At 39.4% G+C, this 16,756-nt stretch overlaps 1 protein-coding gene across 2 annotated transcripts in view; it reads right to left on the bottom strand.

Annotated features, from left to right (window-relative positions):
• TTN (titin) overlaps nt 1–16,756 on the bottom strand; it is a 280,823-nt gene that overhangs the window by 253,687 nt on the left and 10,380 nt on the right. For both annotated transcript variants that reach the window (XM_059703947.1, XM_059703948.1), the window contains exons 7-19: nt 14,162–14,459; nt 13,659–13,811; nt 12,832–12,969; nt 11,178–11,303; nt 9,146–9,283; nt 8,580–8,717; nt 4,923–5,225; nt 4,698–4,820; nt 2,652–2,933; nt 2,338–2,403; nt 1,369–1,627; nt 1,071–1,134; nt 193–408 (exon numbers count right to left, since the gene is read on the bottom strand). In XM_059703947.1, coding sequence (XP_059559930.1) covers nt 193–408; nt 1,071–1,134; nt 1,369–1,627; nt 2,338–2,403; nt 2,652–2,933; nt 4,698–4,820; nt 4,923–5,225; nt 8,580–8,717; nt 9,146–9,283; nt 11,178–11,303; nt 12,832–12,969; nt 13,659–13,811; nt 14,162–14,459 — 2,304 coding nt within the window. The remainder of the gene's footprint in view (nt 1–192; nt 409–1,070; nt 1,135–1,368; nt 1,628–2,337; nt 2,404–2,651; nt 2,934–4,697; nt 4,821–4,922; nt 5,226–8,579; nt 8,718–9,145; nt 9,284–11,177; nt 11,304–12,831; nt 12,970–13,658; nt 13,812–14,161; nt 14,460–16,756) is intronic.

Below are 16,756 nucleotides of genomic sequence, written 5' to 3'. Positions count from 1 at the left end.
CTATCCACTTTGTCACATGGCTCTGTTTCTCAATAAGGTTTTGTACAAAAGTGAAAATACACAATGAAGGCTCCATAGTGAAGAGCCTACCTTTAGGGAATGGTGCTATAAGTATAGTCTACTTCTCTCTAGGCTCCATATACATATCATGCAAACCACAGAGAACTCTGTACCATTCAGCCATTAACATACCTATATCCAGAGGTTAGAGGAACCCCAGATTTTTTCCAGTAGACATGGGGCTTTGGGTTGCCGCCAACCTGGCATTCAAATACCACACTCCCTCCTTCTACCAATTTCTGGACCACTGGTTTTGAAATGAAGAAAGGAGCAGCAGGTTCTCCAGGCTCTGCTCGGTCTTCCATGATGCTAGTGTCAGTCATTACCACATCTCTTGACTCCATAAAGCTGGGAATAGAATTTCCTCACATTAGCTTCTGGACTGTAATTTTCTAATACTAAAGGGACTGAAAAAAATCAAGACTATATATTGACTCTTCAACAAAGTGGGGCTTACGGGCCACCGTGCAATTCATGTATAACTTTTAAAACACACACACATATATTCTATTGATTTCAAAGAGGAAGGGAGAAGGAGGGAGAGAGATAGAAACATCAATGATGAGAGAGAATCATTGATTGGCTGCCTCCTGCACGTCCCCTACTTGGGATAGAGTCCACAGCCTGGGCATGTGCCCTTGACTGGAATGGAACTGGGACCGTTCCGTCTGCAGGCCGATGCTCTATCCACTGAGCCAAACCGGCTAGGGCCATGTATATCTTCTGACCCAAAATTCAGCTTTTCCTATCCACAGGTTTCAAATTCATAGATGCAGCCAACCAGACTGAAAATAGCATTTTCAATTCACCATTGGGAATCTGTAGTTGGGAATGTGAAAATACTGTTTTTGATTCCAAGTTGGTTGAATCTGCAGATGCGAAACCTAACGGACACAAGGATTGACTGTATTTATTGAAAAACACCCATGTGTAAGTGAACCCATACATTCAAATCCCTGATGTTCAAAGGTTGACTAGAACAAAAGCTCATTAACAAAAAAATGTTTTACCGTTTCTCTTCTGTCGTGAATTTCTCAGTCACGGTTGTGGTTTCTTTTTCAAACTCTTCTGACACTGGAAAAAGATAGAAGTTTCTCGTTAAAGTCAGGCACTTAGTCCATTTTGTTGGTGACCCCTGCTTAGCATAACAATTTAAGTTGACCCCATAACCTACCCCCCGCCCCGCCAGTTCCAAAAGGGGACACTACTGGGAAGTGTGCAGAGACCCTATTGTGCAAGGAAGTGTCCGCTGGGAGTGATGAGTGAGTGACAGCATGTGTGCAAGGACATGGGAGTATGTCCACTCACCCTGCACCGCGAGGTAGCAGGACGTGCTGACGGTCCCAGCCTCGTTCACAGCACTGCAAGTAAATCGCCCGCTGTCTTCTGCAAAGGCTTCCCGAATCATAAGACGAGCGATTCCACTCTGGAAGGTTATCTGGAAATCAATGGAACTTTCTATTTGGTAGTCTTCCCTGTACCATGTCACTTTCGGGGATGGGTATCCAGAGATGTGGCACTCCAAGGTGACGGATTCACCTTCTATAACAGTCACATTTTTTAAGCCCTGAAGAGAGAAAAAAAGAATATAATATTGATAAGTGTGCATTTTCATTAATCATCTCTATATGTTATGGCCTATGTGGGGGTTTGAAGTACATTCTAATTGCCATAAATGGTTTTTTAAGATTGGGACTCTAGAAATGTTAGCAGAGATTCCTTTGGAAATGGGAATATCCCCAAGTTGAAATAAATGCAAGGTGTTTCCTAATTAGTAAGGTGGAATTGTATTAATGCCACACAGCGGGGTAACTCCTTTCCCTGTGTGATTCTCACATACTCAGATCTTAACAAAGCCAGAAGGCTGCCTCTTCAACAAAGCTTTCCAAGCTCTCCCCAGTTCTAAGTAATTGATCCTTCCTTGTGATCCTCCCTCTGTCGAGGTGCTTATCACTGCCTGTATTTTATCTTGCTTGTTTTGGGCATTTTCCCTGACAGTCAGGCAAAGGTTCCAGAAGGCTGCATCTGTCTTTATATATCTCCATACTTTTCTCTAATGCCTTACACATAATAGAAATTCACTAAATCTTTGGGCTATATGACCCATGGTTGCCACACAGAATCTCCCTTTCTCTCTCCAAATAGTGTATGGTCTTAAACTTAGCATTTGTAAACTCACTAATGCCATTTCCCAGTTTGAGAAACTGATCTTTGCACATTGTAAAATGGTGTGCCCAGATATGCACATGTTCCAACACAATCAGCTTCTTTACTCACCGAGACCAAAGTTGGTGGAGTGACGGGGATTTCAGCAGGTGCAGGTACTCTTGCTGTTTCTGTTACCTACGATTTTTACAAAGGATATTTACAAAATGCCCATGAAATCAGGGAAATCTCGCAAACACTTAGCTCATGCAAAAATTATAAAAATAAGTTGAGAAAAAGTGCTCTGTCCCACTAAAATTAAGTTTGAATATAGTAAAGGAGGAAGGCAAGACACCCGGCTGACTACTTCTGTAGTGCAAACTGCTGAGTGTCTGGCCGTGATTCATAGGGATGTGTGAGAAACAGCATGCAATCCGGGGACCAACCTTGGCCTCACGCCCATGAAGTACTTCGAAGCGCTCTTCGCGGACTGTGCTACCAGTGATGCTCACCCCTACTTCCTTTTTCACTTCAATGCCAGCTTGACTCTTGTAAGTCTCTGGTGTGTCAGTGAAGGGGAACTGGGGTGAGGGGGTGGGCTCTGCTCTCACTCTGGTCTCACCAGGCTTCACAGTGGGTGCCTTCACGGATTTGGTAATCTTCTGAGAAGAAGATGTGGCTGACAACTCTTTTTGTAAAGTAGCAATAGCGCTGCCGGCTATTGATGCCTTAAATGGAAATGGAAGTCAGAAAATAAAGTCACTTAACTGTCATCCGAGTCATCATTTAGACGTGCTTTGCCACTAGGATTTCTGTTGTGAGTCTCAGTCTATTATTTTATTTTTTTGGGTCCATTTTTTTTAATGTTCCCATTATCACTTTAGAATGAGTGAAAAGTCAGTTAGAGATAAGCCAGTTATAAAGCTCATTGTCATTCCTGCCACTTTGTGAAATATATTGAAAATATCTTTCTTAAAGAGTTACACTAAGAACTCCCTATTTTACATTCTTATCATAAAGGAACTGAGGGTCTTCTAAAGCTCAGTCAAAAATTTTCACTCAATCATCCCAATGCTGCATTTGAAAATACCACAGTGAGCTATTCCAAGTCAAGAAATTATTAAAATACTTGGTAAATTCCTAAGAACTACTTTACAATAGCACATTTATGTTTCAGCCACAAATCTATTTGAAAGGTGAAAATGTAGACAACCAGAGAAGTAATTTAAGGCTTCCTTACTGTTTTTATTCTGTTGCTTTCTGTGATTATTCGATTTTAACAGTAATTTGGGACTATCCCAAATATAGGTATCAAATGTACCTTACAATTCTCTGAAAGCATACAGGATTCTATGTCTTGGATGTGTATAATAAGAACAAGAGTTTACAAATGTTGAGGGTTAGCATGTGCTGTCCTCTTGTGAAGGGTTTTCCATGTATTAAGTTATCCCGATAACAGAGCTTAGAAGGGGCAGAGCCAGGACACTAAATTCAGGGCTGTTTGACTCCACAATCCAATTCAACCACCCCACAATCCCACCTCTTCATATTGTTATACTGAGGATACAACTATATCATTTCTCAATATCTGTCTTTAGTATTTATATACATTCTCAGTTAAGTTACTCTGGAATGCCTCATAACATAAGGAAAAGTAAATAGTATAATTACATAATGTGAAACAAAGAGAAGCCTGCATGAATTTTTGTCTCTTCAGAGTGGTGAGATAACCACCTGCTACTCCAGGCTCACCCTGCAGGGCAAGTGCCAGAAACCAAACTGGGTCTCTGAGTCCACTCTGAATGCAAATGGACACTAACAAAAAGAGGCCACATTGGCCTAGACCCATGGTCGGCAAGCTCATTAGTCAACAGAGCCAAATATCAACAGTACAACGATTGAAATTTCTTTTGAGAGCCACATTTTTTAAACTTAAACTATATAGGTCGGTACATTGTTATTAACTTAATTAGGGTACTCCTAAGCTGGCCTTTGCTAAAAACATCCTCAATCTGATTGAGGTACGTTCGCTGAGGTCGACCCCTTCCAACTCTCCCATCCACACTCGTCTTGTATACGTGTTTCAGATAGACGAATGTGGATGGGAGCGTTGGAAGGGGTCGACCTCAGCGAACGTACCTCAAAACAATGTACCTCCCCCGCGCTGTGTATCCCACCACCCTCCTGCGCCACGTCTAGCCGGACTGACCGACACCCCCACTTCTTCTAACGCCACTTCTTCAAAATAGACTCGCCCAGGCCGAAAACTGACTTCTGCGCATGGGCCACGAAGTTTCAATCACACTGTACGTGCGTGCCCGCACGTGGTATTTTGTGGAAGAGCCACACTCAAGGGGCCAAAGAGCCGCATGTGGCTCGCGAGCCACGGTTTGCCGACCACTGGCCTATACCAAAGATAACTCTATATCACACATTAGATTCTTAGTTCCTTTGAGCCAAACATTTCTTCCTCATGCTTGTTAACTTCTTACCTCATATCCATGTTCTGTTTTAGGAACAGAAATCTTTGAAACGGTAAAGTGAGGGCTTGCGGTGCGGGGGCGTTTATCCACATGGACTAATCTTTCAGTTGTTACATCTGTAGTTTTCTTGATCTGCAGTGAAATGAAACTCAGTGATACCACTGTTCGCCAGATGATCACAGAGGTGACACTTGCTTTCCCACGGTATTAAAAAAGCAGCAAGTTCAGACTCACCTGTGATGATATATGCATTCCCATTTGATCAGTAGTTGTGATATGAGTCTCAGAAGGAGCTTGGATCACTCTAGGCTTGACTGCTTTAGAGACAACCTGGGGTTCTGAGGCTGGGCGCTGGGGTTGCTCAGCTATCTTTGTGGCAGTAACATGCTCCTTATAGCCATACTCTAATGTAGTCTGCTGAGCATACGATTCTTCAAGATGCCCAGGCTCTCTGGGCTCTCTGGGCTCTCTGACACGGGCCTGGTCGACTGCAGCAACAACTGTTGCTACAGCTTCTGCCCTTTTCCCAGCGTCCACCTGGAAACAAGGTTTGCACAATTAATACACAGTCATGTCAAAGTCAGGCTGGGCCTTCTCCTCCTAGGAGAACAGATGAATGCCTAACGGCATGATAGTCAGAGGGCACCCATGTTATATGGCTATGTTAATGTCTCTAGAAATATAACTCATAAATGCACTTAAGAACTTAGTATTCACTGATTATTATAATGTATGGACATCTAGTTAGATATACACTGTATGCAACTCCTTATTTAGACTAGACATTACATCACACACAACATAGGACAACACAACATGTACATAAAATAGTAAGAAGATTTTGAGTTTGCCAAGCATTATGTCTGAGGCAGTCAATTAGCCCTTGAGAAATCAGAACTTTGGGGCTGGTTATCGTCATTGATTCTTTTTGTTATCTTCTCAACCATTTAGTCTTGTGTTGTTGACACAATGACAGTGATGACAAAAGTGTACTCCAACGCCACCCAGAGAAATCAGTTGCTGCAAAGTTGTACAGTGCATGCAGATCTGAGATAACATGAAAGCTCACGAACACACAGAGAAGCACATTAATTTACTTATGATTCTGCAGGGATGAGAATTTTTTAATCTATAAGAAAATATCTCTCTTAAAACACACGAAGATATTGTGATAAACATGAAAAAGTGCTATATTTGTATTCAAGAGAACAAATTTTCCTATAGAAGTTCAATTTACTTTCATTATTTCTGGGAATTAGCAGGAAGAAGGAAACAAACGATGTTTTCTCGTTTCCATGGATGTGATTAACATAAATGGGAACACAGTTTGCAAAGGAGTTTCTCTTTTTTTTAAAAGATTTTTGTATTGATTTTTAAAGAGAGAGCAAGAGAGAGGGAGAGAGAGAGAAACATCAATGTGATAGCGAAACGTTGATCAGCTGCCTCTTGCCTGCACCCTACTGGGGATCCAGCCTGGCAACCCAGGCAAGTGTCCTAACCAGGAATTGAACTGGCAACTTTTTGGTGTAGGGGAAGATGCTCAACCAACTAAGCCACACCGGCCAGGACAGGGGTTTCTCTTTTAAAGATGGATTCTATGCGATACTTGGAAAAAGCATATTGTAAAAATCACATTGCCATGTCCATCAGTGCTCTTTCGAAGTAATGCTGGAATATTTTATTCATGGCCAGTTTTCTTTTCTACTGCTGTGAATAGAATCTAGATCGCATCTGAAATGTTTTCCAAGTATGCTACCTGTATAACTGTTAAAATTGTTATCTGAGCCATTTAAGATAAAAATGAGGGTTTCTTTGAGATGGAATTGAGCTGTTTGTGATCTAGTGCTTTATCTAGTGCTTCCTCCTAGGAAGATACACTCTAATTAACCTGCCTTGAAGAATTACAAATACTATCTTCAATCTAGATTGCATTTTAGAAGAAACTGTAAAATATATGTGAGATTTAGGTGAAGTCTGTTCATCTGCTTATTTCTTTTTTCTTTGAACCTTATAGGCCATTAGTTGACCTTAATTTTGCAGATGTTTGAAATGTTAAAATCTTCAACAGATAATATATAATCTTTATATTATCTTATATCCATAACTTTGCTCACAGAGTGATTGCATTTACATTATATCTCATTTGAACCTTTCAACCAATCTACAAAGTGATCAGGTTGCGTTTTAGTTTTAGAAATGAGAAAGTAGACTCAAAGAAATGATCGTTTGCCAACTGAAATATACAGATCTTGTTATAAAACTTACACACATATAAAAGGAATCTTAATTAGAGTATGATATCTTAAATTAGGGAAGCAGCTACGTATTTTTTTTCTAGAGTTAATGTACACAGAGTCCTTATACATATGCCATTGGTGGACAACTAAAAATGCATACTCTATGCTTGTAGCTGCTTTTGTTTCTTAGTGGATCCTAACATCACTCATTGAACCAAAGATGCCAAATCATACCAGTTAAATAGCGAGAATTAATTTAAGAGACACAAAGAGAAGTGTTATTTAATCTGGCTTTTCACAAATGGAAAGGCTAACTGTTCCACTGGAGGAACTGCACTGGATCTCATCTCTAATGTTTTGTTGATCAGTTAAGCGATTAAATGGAACATCAGGACCACAATGACTCATGACAGATGAAAGGTTATGAGAGCCGATGATGAAATGGGATGAAACAATGCTTTTCACCTCCACAGCATCAGTTTTCATCTCTTCACGAAAAAGATGTATTTGTCCTTGCTTAGTAGCAAATCCTTCTCTAGTCCTTGGCAATGTGGCTGGTTCAGTAGGTTTTGCAGTGGTAATAATTACTTTGGGTCTAGACACTTTTTCAGCTTCCATTATTAGCTAATTTTTAACAACAAAAGTAAGATAGTCAAATTTATGTGACTCAGAAATAACAAAAATTCAAACATTGTCACTCATGAAGTATGTTACCTATTGGAATTTCTATCATCTATGAGGCTTTTGAAAGGCTGATATGGCATATAATATTAGTCTTGGATAAATGTTTAAAAAGTTAATTTTAAGTCACATTTTAGAAAAAAAAAACACCAAATATGTAGAGATAGAAAACAAAACTGAGGGAAATACAGACAGGGCTCAACCATGATGCTAAAGAAATTGAAAAACTTTAGTTGCTGATTTCTAAACACTGTATTAACAATAAAGAATAAAATTAAGTAAATAGCTCATGTGGAGTAAATGAGTCATGGGAAATAAGTTAATTCACAGAAATTTCATAGCTACAAATAACATTTTCATGGCTTATGTGCATTTATTCTGGTTGGATAATTTCTTCTCTAGATTTTAATATTACATCTTATTTAGCTTTAGTGGGAACTACTACAGCAGGCACTATCATTTTCTCAGCCTCTTTTCTCAGCTGATATTTACAGAGGGAAAAAAGATAATGTTTCACATGAAGAAAACGACGGGTAATTTTCTGAAATAAGTCCATACTCTACAAAGTAATATACTGAATTTATGACTCCTTCAAAACATACATCTTCTTGACAGCCAGTAAGATTAATTATATATATATATGTATATATATATATATATATATATATATATATATATATATATATATATTTATGTTCATGGAGTATATTAAAATTAGCCTGCATGCAATTTCAATCATCAACTTCTGGAAAATTTCTAGATGTTAATAATAAAAAATGGAAAATAATAGTGAAGAGATCAGTGGGAAAATAATAATGTAGTAATATTAACAATAATAAATAATTTGGCTTTTTAGTTTCTAATAGTTCAATCATCTAAAAATAAATTAGGTTAATAGTGTCTCATACATAAGAAATTCTGAGATTTGATATTAATGTATTATAATAGGGGATTTCACACTTGGAATAGTCACCTTTCCATGAGTAACTTGGATTTGTTCTTGTCTAGTAGCCATTCCTTCTCTAGTTCTCAGTATTGTTTCTTGTTCTTTGGCTTTAGCAGTAGCAACTGCTATTGTAGACAAGGCGGTTTTCTCAGCTTCCTTTCTCATCTGATTATTACAGTAAAATCAAGGTTTAAATTGTACAGAAGTTCAGACACACATGGTATGACCCGTCCACCCCTCCTAGTTATTCAGGGTTAAGGGAAGTTAGCTTTCACTTGGCAATATTTGCACACACTGAGTGGGAATCACAAAATTTAGAAATATTAACTATAAAAACACTCCAGGTGACTCTATATATTGCTTCTTCATGCAAAGAATAGTGGTGAATAAAATGAATTGTAAATGTTACAGATAGATGAAAATCAAATGTGCAAATGAAATTAATGGTAAGCCATGACACAGTTACCATTTTGTTTTTAATTTGGGATCCAAAAAGGAAAATAAAGATTAATAATTCATATCACATCATAGTTATTATTTACTAGAAATCAGTCTAAAGATAAACCTTTCCCGTTCCAAATATCTATATTCACCTTTTCCTGAGTTATTTGAATTTGCTCTCTCTTGGTAGTGATGCCTTCTCTACTTCTTGACACTAAATCTTGTTCTTTGACTTTGGGTGTGGCAACTATAACTTTAGGTACCACTGTTTTCCTAGTTTCTTTCATTATCTGGTCATATGATAAAAAAATGAGAAAATGGTCATTAAATTTCATACATCCTCTAATAATAGAAACTGAAGTCAAAACTGATAAAGGAAGCAAAATTTCTTCCTAGTCAAGGACATTTTAATCATACTTAAATACATCATTTGAGGTGCTTTGATCATTCAAACTGCATTATTGGTAAAAATATTAACAACAAAAGAGTTCAGTCTAAAAGAAAAAAATGTGATTAGCAACAAAAGAATAAGGGATTCATTTCTCTTTCTCACATTATTCTTATTATAATCTATGGAAAATTTCAGCAGACTCATCCATGAATAACACATACTTTTGCATGTTATCAACAAACGTGTAGTCTACTTCAATGGGAAGATATTAAAGTGAATTATAATATCATGTTAGTAACAATCCAAAGAAAGTGTGAAGGTTAGGAATGAAAAGTGGCAGTGAATGCTAGATAGATGGCACAGAGATTGTGAAGTTTTTCTACTTGAGTTATAAGACAACGACAAGGTGAAAAAGTGGTGATTACGATCCATGATGAAAATGCAGGTGGCTTGCAAAAGATGATACAAGAGTGAATTTAACACAGGCAGGAAGTCATCACCTTTTCATGAGTTACATGCATTTGATCTTGCTGTGTGGCAATTTCTTCTTGAGCTGCCAAAACTGTTTCTAGTTTTGTGGCCTTTGCAGTGGCAAGTACCACCATGGATGCAGCGGTTGTCTCAGCTGTCTGTCTTATCTGATTTTCAGAGTAAAATAAAGATTTGAGTTTCGAAAGGAGCTAAAGAAACAGCAAGATAGCTTGCAACATTCGGGGCAGAAAATATCACGTTTCCATTTCAAAGGTCCTCACTTGTATTTAAAACACAGACTTTTGTTTTTCTGAGGAATGGGCTCCTTTATTTCCTACTTGCCCTCTAGCAAACTGTCCTGTTACTAAAAAGATCTGGTCTTTTATGGACTGCAGTGAGCGGCCCATGGCAAATGCCAGGAAAACTATAGGCAGCTGAACCTGCCAGTCACCAGCATTGTGATAGCGACGGGGATTTCTGTGCCCTTAATATGCATTCAAAGTCTCTCAGGTTCTATATATAAGGTGAGAGAAAGCAATCCCACAGCTGGTAGCCAGCCTTTTAAGTATTAAAACACATTTAAAAGGTTCTCAGCTGGACTTTTTTCAAAAAAGTAGTTCTGGGATCAGCAAAGAGCTTGAGATCAAGAAAGGTGAGCCCAGGCAATCCCCAGAACATGAAAGAATTCAAAGTAGATGCCTCTTTTCTGGCACTTTAAGGTTTGATTTCACACGTGGGAGAGAAGTGCATCTTGGTGACACTGAGGTTGTTGCCACATGGTAGAATGACACAGAAGCAGAGACAGAGTCCTTCTAGGTCACTGGTAATCAGTCCATGGTGAGAGCTCTTTCTTGAAGCAGCACTGGTCTTGATGTCCAGCATTTGCTCACTTTCTTGTGATATTCAGTTGGAGTGTTCATGACTGGTGTGTGTGTACAAGCATGTGTCCTACAACTATGAAGTTTTTGTGTTACAATCAAAGTGACTGAGGGATCAGGCTGTGCATGAAAAAACTGAGTGTACAACTGGGTAACTGATCTGGGGTGATAGCTATCTTCTAAGAACGCTCTAGAAATGCTGTAGATGTGCCCCAAAATGTTCTAATAAATAATCTCCCCAAACAAGATCAATTGAGTGGAAAACTATGCAATGAGAACAGAATTTCCATCATGAAAGAGTTTCAATACTAGACATAGAGAAATGGACAAAAAGAAAATACACGCAAAAGACGCCTTCTTTTAGAGGTTTTGGTTATAGAGTTCATGTAGTTGACTGAAATGTATTTGTCAATGAACTACAGGTATTTAGAAAATCATACTTACTGTTTCTTGAGTTATTTGTTCTTGTTTTGTAGTAATTTCTCCAGAAATTCTAGTTTCTTGTTCTTTGGCTGTTGTTGTGGAAATTACTACTTTTGGTACAAATGCTTTTTCAGTTTCTTTTCTTATCTGAAATCAATAATAAAAACAAAACCTTATTGTCTCCTGATCTCTAATGGAAGTGACATAATTTTTATTAAATATAACAAAATGGGAATTTGAAAAGAGAAGTGAAATCATTTTTCTGGAGATACTACTAAATTAAGTAAATCATCTCATTTTCATTAATATGACCATACTCTTTTTCTGTCTGAACCATAGTTATACTGCTTAGAGAAAAAAAAAAAGTTGGATTCAACACTGTTTGCTTTCTTTGAAAAGACTTCCAGTTTTTATAAATGGATACACGGCCATATTATTCCATACTACTCCTTTCATCTAAAGATGATCTTAGAGCATAAGATAACAGAGTGAGGGCTTTACAAGTAATGTTGTGTGACCCTGTTATTTTACATATGGGAAATCAAGTGTGAGCAATTTACAATCTGCATTTGTACAATATTTTTGCCTTGAAAATTTTCCTAAATACTACAATGGTTTTAAATATCTAGATTTTTTGTTTTAATTGAGACATTATGGGGAGAAAAGTTTTGCAAAATGTTTTCCAAATTCTTGCGTTGGTGGTATAGTGGTGAGCATAGCTGCCTTCCAAAATGTTTTCCAAATTCTTAATCCCCTCAAGGATGCCATGTTGGCTCTGGATGCTGAAGGCGTGTGTATTGGGGTGGGGGTAAGGGACAGTTTTCCCCAATTGTCTCTTTGCCAGTCTCAGACATCATCACTAAAGTTCAGTATCTTGAGGTTAAAATAAACTTAAAAATTCATTTTCTCAAACCACCTAGCTGACAATTGGCTCCACGGGCCAATTGCCCTACCAGTTGGCCTTATCTCATCTGTCCCTGGATGCCTCCAATCATGGTCCTGTCTTTTTTACTTTTTTCTGGCCATTTGACCCATGAGGCCATGCTGTTCATCACACTTCAAATCTACATTCAAATGTTCTCCTAAAGAGTAAGGGAGCAGATATTAACTTATTTCCAAAGTAATACGTGTTCACTGTTCTTTTCCACCTTTCCCTGTTCCTACTTTTCTTCTTCCTGGTTTTACCTCCCTCAGTCGCATATGTAGTTAGTGCAGTGGTTCTCAACCTTGGCTGCACATTAGAATCACCTGGGAATCTTTTTAAAATCCTGATTTCTGGGCCTCATCCTCCGGAAATTCTGTTTCTTTGTTACTAATGTTGTGGCCCCACCCCATAACAAAGAAACAGAATTTCTGGAGGATGAGGCCCAGAAATCAGGATTTTAAAAAGATTCCCAGGTGATTCTAATGTGCAGCCAAGACTGAGAACCACTGAGTTAGTGTATCCCCAAACCCCCTGTTCCTACTTCCAATGTGTGTTCACAGAGATCCTTTTGTCTGCATGAGGGGAGCATTTGGTGACATACAGTACCCAGGAATACACAGATACAAGGGGATTTTATTAGTGTGATAACAACCAGGTTGCCCAAGAAACACCACCCTCCACAGTAGACATTATTATGTGTGTTGACACAGGTAATAACAACAATAATTTTACATAAAAAATCATTCTCACCTGTTCGTGAGTTACGTGCACCTGCTCTTGTTTTGTCGTAATTATTTCTCTGGTTCTTGATTTTAATTCTTGTTCCTTGGCTTTGTCGGCAGCCATTACTGCCTTAGTTACAGCAGACGTCTCTGCTTCCTTTCTCATCTGATTTCACAGGGGAGAGAAGGGGACATACTCTCATACACCTTGTATAAAACGTTACAACAATAAATCAGGATCAAGAGATAAACGTCATGCAGGAGAGGATAAGGAGGAAAGCCAGTGCGATTTTAAACGATCGCAGAAAATCTATTCAAAAATGAGGTGGGAAATTATCCTGGATTTATAACACTTTTCAGCCATGAATCAAGTGTCACGTTTATTTTGAGGAAAGTAAAAGCAAAGGTCTTTGGGGGAAGCTTAGAGAAAAGGAATGTCTGCCCTGAGATAATGGTTTCCATGCCTGGCTCTTGGAGCATCTGGACTCCTGATTGACTGGCCTGGTACCGCTGCACTGAATGGGCGCATCCCCACCTGCCTTGTTTAGCTGACATTCCAGGCCACCCTGTGCCCACCTTACCCCAGGAGCACAGCGATACTTCAAATACCTGTCTGACCTCCCTGTTGACTTTCTGATAATTAACTCGTGACTGCCTACCTGCGGGACAAAGACCAGGTAGTTGTGGGTTTTACATCTTGCACACCTTAGGTATCTCAGACAACCTTTTGCTAAGCAAGTCCTGAAAGTCCGGGCCATGTTGGGCTCAGTGTTACCCTCAGAGAGAGTTGGGCATTGACTCATCCCGGATCTCTGCCAGCAAAGCCACGCCCAGTCTGGCCGGCCGCTCGCTTACCTGATCTTGAGCAGGTGGGATGTGCATAGCAGTCGTGGTTGTCCTCTGAGCAGTCTGCTCTACAGCGCTGATACCTGGTTCTCGCACTCTGGCCATGTCAACCGCAGCAACGACAGTCGCAACAGCTGCACTTTTGTCAGTTTCTTGTTTCACCTGGATTGGAAGTGACCAAGCATGTTATTTTTTAAAATGATATGCCCCGCAGAAAACACAAACGTGTCCTGGAGACTGAGCTACCTAGAATAAAATGCACGTGTGCGTAAGCACGTCTCATTGCCAAGAGAAACAGGATGTAGGTTGTTAAAAATGTTTTATGTCAACCTCACAGATGAGAGCCTTTGTCCCAATTAAAAATATCTTTACAAAGCAAGAGCCAAATTTGGTCTTCAGTTTCTATATATTCTTATGTTCCTATGCACGACCTATACTGATGTGACTTTCCTGGCGGGATTCTGGTTGGAGAAACGAAAACGCGAAAGGAAACAAGACGGCTCCCACGGTACCTCTTTAGCTGCAGCAGCGGCAGCGCCCGCAGCTCCGCTGATGGTGGTTTGCTCCTGGACCCCGTATCTCCCCTCCCATCTCTCCTCCGTCCGGATCTGAGTAGCACTGGTCACCATCGTTTCTCTCATCTCAGACTCCGACGAGGCCACGTAGCCCTCTTGCTTCCACGGGGGAGGCACCTCGGGGCCTTGGCCCATGGCGGGTGTCTGAGTCTTACGCACGGGTGATGGGGACTTCACAGATCTGATGGGAGACGTAGAGATGGGCGCGGAGATCCTCCCGGCTGGAGACACGGACCTGAGAACCAAGCGGCAGAAGTAAAACACCCAAGACAAGGAGCTCCTCTCTGCTCATTATCTTTGAATAAATGGCAGGAAAATGTGGACATGTTTAATTTAATGCAGAGTATAAAACTGTGTGCCTCGTCATCTATTCCGAGGCAAATAATGTCCTCGATTGTAATCTGTCTTAAGTCTCCCCAAGCCTTACTCTTGCTGTAACTTGAGAACCAGATTTAATTCGAAGCTAAAGAGTTTTGTGCCCAGCTTCACTCTCTCACATTTTAATAAGTGACAACAGCAGAAGGTGCTTCCTTGAACTATAGCCAAAGAAAGGCCCTGGCGAATATGGCACTCACAGCTCTCAGTTTCTTGGTATTCCTGACTGGGGGGTGGGGGGGTGGGGGGGGGGCGGTGAGCAAACACAGTGCATGTTGAACAAAGAAATGTTTCTGCAGTCAAATGCATTAATACACCTTATATAAAAAGTTACAATAACAAACCAGGATGAAGATGCAAACATCACCCAAGAGAGGATATGGAAGAAAGCTAGAGCAATTTTAAACTATAACAGAATGAGGTGGGAAATTATCCTGGATTTATAGTACTTCTCAGCCATCATTCAAGTGTCACATTTATTTGGAGCTAAGCAAAAGCAAAGGTGTTTCAGGGAAGCTAGGCTAAACAAGTTAGACCTTTTGTATTTTCCTGTGGCACTTCCCACAGCCTGCACCATGCCCTTCTGCCTTGTAAATCTCCTGGTAGGAGGTGCTTTTTCAGAACTTTTTGGGGTGTAGGCTGTGCGATGCGCTTTGGAAATTGCTGCTCTAGTCAAAGTGTGCGGCTTGCTCTTTTAAACTGTCTCGGTATTTGCTGCCCTCGGCCTCATTGTATTGTGCTCTGGACTTCTTTTAAATATCCTTGTAGTTATGGTGGCAACTGGCTAATTTGAAACCCAAGGATTCTAAGATTTTTCTTTTATTAAATTGATAAAGTGGCTTCTTCCAAAATAGTTTGCATTGCTTTTTGTGTCTGTCCAAAGTGCAATAGCATTCGTTGAAGAATCTGGGTGCTAAATCCTGGCATTTATAGACAAAAAAGGGGCGGTTTCTGATCGATGTCAACACTTCTAGGGGTTGGTTAGTTAACTATTTTAAGATAAAGTTTTCATGATTTAATTCTTACTCAGTAAGGTGTATTCACTTTCCCCTCTAGGTGGTAGTATTGCCTCATCATTGCATTTAACTAGTACTTCATATGGGAAAATGTTTATAAAAGTATTCTAGAGGTGGGAGGAGACGAGGGTCCAAATATATGGTAACGGGAGAAGATTTGACTTTGGGTGGTGGGCTCAAGGTGCAATATACAGATCTTGTAACATAGAAGCCCACACCTGAAACTCATGTGTTCATAGTGACCAATGTCACCCCAGTAAATTTAATTTAAAAAAATATTCTGGCATCTGTATGGTATTTAACTTTTACTGATAATGAGCGAGACAATTATTCTAATTAAGGCTGAAGGTACAGTTGATACCCGCTCTAAATTACAGAGTAACTTAACAGAACATTACAATATTAACCAATTTAATGAAGAAATGTCAATCACTTTCTTGAAGAAGGCTTTTTTTTGTTGTTGTTGTTGAAACCAATTTACATTTTATAAACAAAGTTGCAATCAACTAAAGGGAGATCTAGGGGAACGTGTCTCTATTTTGAATGTGACTGCCTTAGAAATATAACGAAGACTGGTTTAAAATCACTTGGGTCTACACTAATTGAAGAAAAGCAAAGTGACATGTACTTCTTAGTTTCAACCTGTGCCTTGTTCTTGCTGTACCCAGTAAATTGCGTTTAATTCAAAAGAGTGAAAGACATGATTAGCATGATGTGAGTGCTTAGCAGTAGGTTGCAGGTAAGCCCATAACTGTGAAAATCTATGTAAGTGGAGTCATTATAGAAAGTGCTATTTCTGCTCTTACAATAAAAAATAATCACCTGGTCACAGCTAGATACAGTGCACCTTATTCAATGAAATATGTTTTAGGAAGCAATCTATCTTGGATAATCATTATTTTCTCTATAAAAACTGATATTTTTATTTCTTAATTATTCTAAAGCAAATTATGGGGGCTAAGTAGTTGGGATTGTTATTAATGAACTTTCAGAACTCAAAGTGCTCCATGGAATCAGGGAAGCTCTGTGATTCTCAGTGACCCTTAGGCTTAGATCTAAAATATGGTGAGGTTGTTCTATGTCCCCAAAATCACATGTGGCCTGTCCTCTGAGTTCATGTTGTGCAAACTTGGAGTTAAGC

This window comes from Myotis daubentonii, chromosome 7 (genome assembly GCF_963259705.1).
Source record: "Myotis daubentonii chromosome 7, mMyoDau2.1, whole genome shotgun sequence".
NCBI lineage: Eukaryota > Metazoa > Chordata > Mammalia > Chiroptera > Vespertilionidae > Myotis > Myotis daubentonii.
This window is presented reverse-complemented; position numbering and strand designations above follow the sequence as displayed.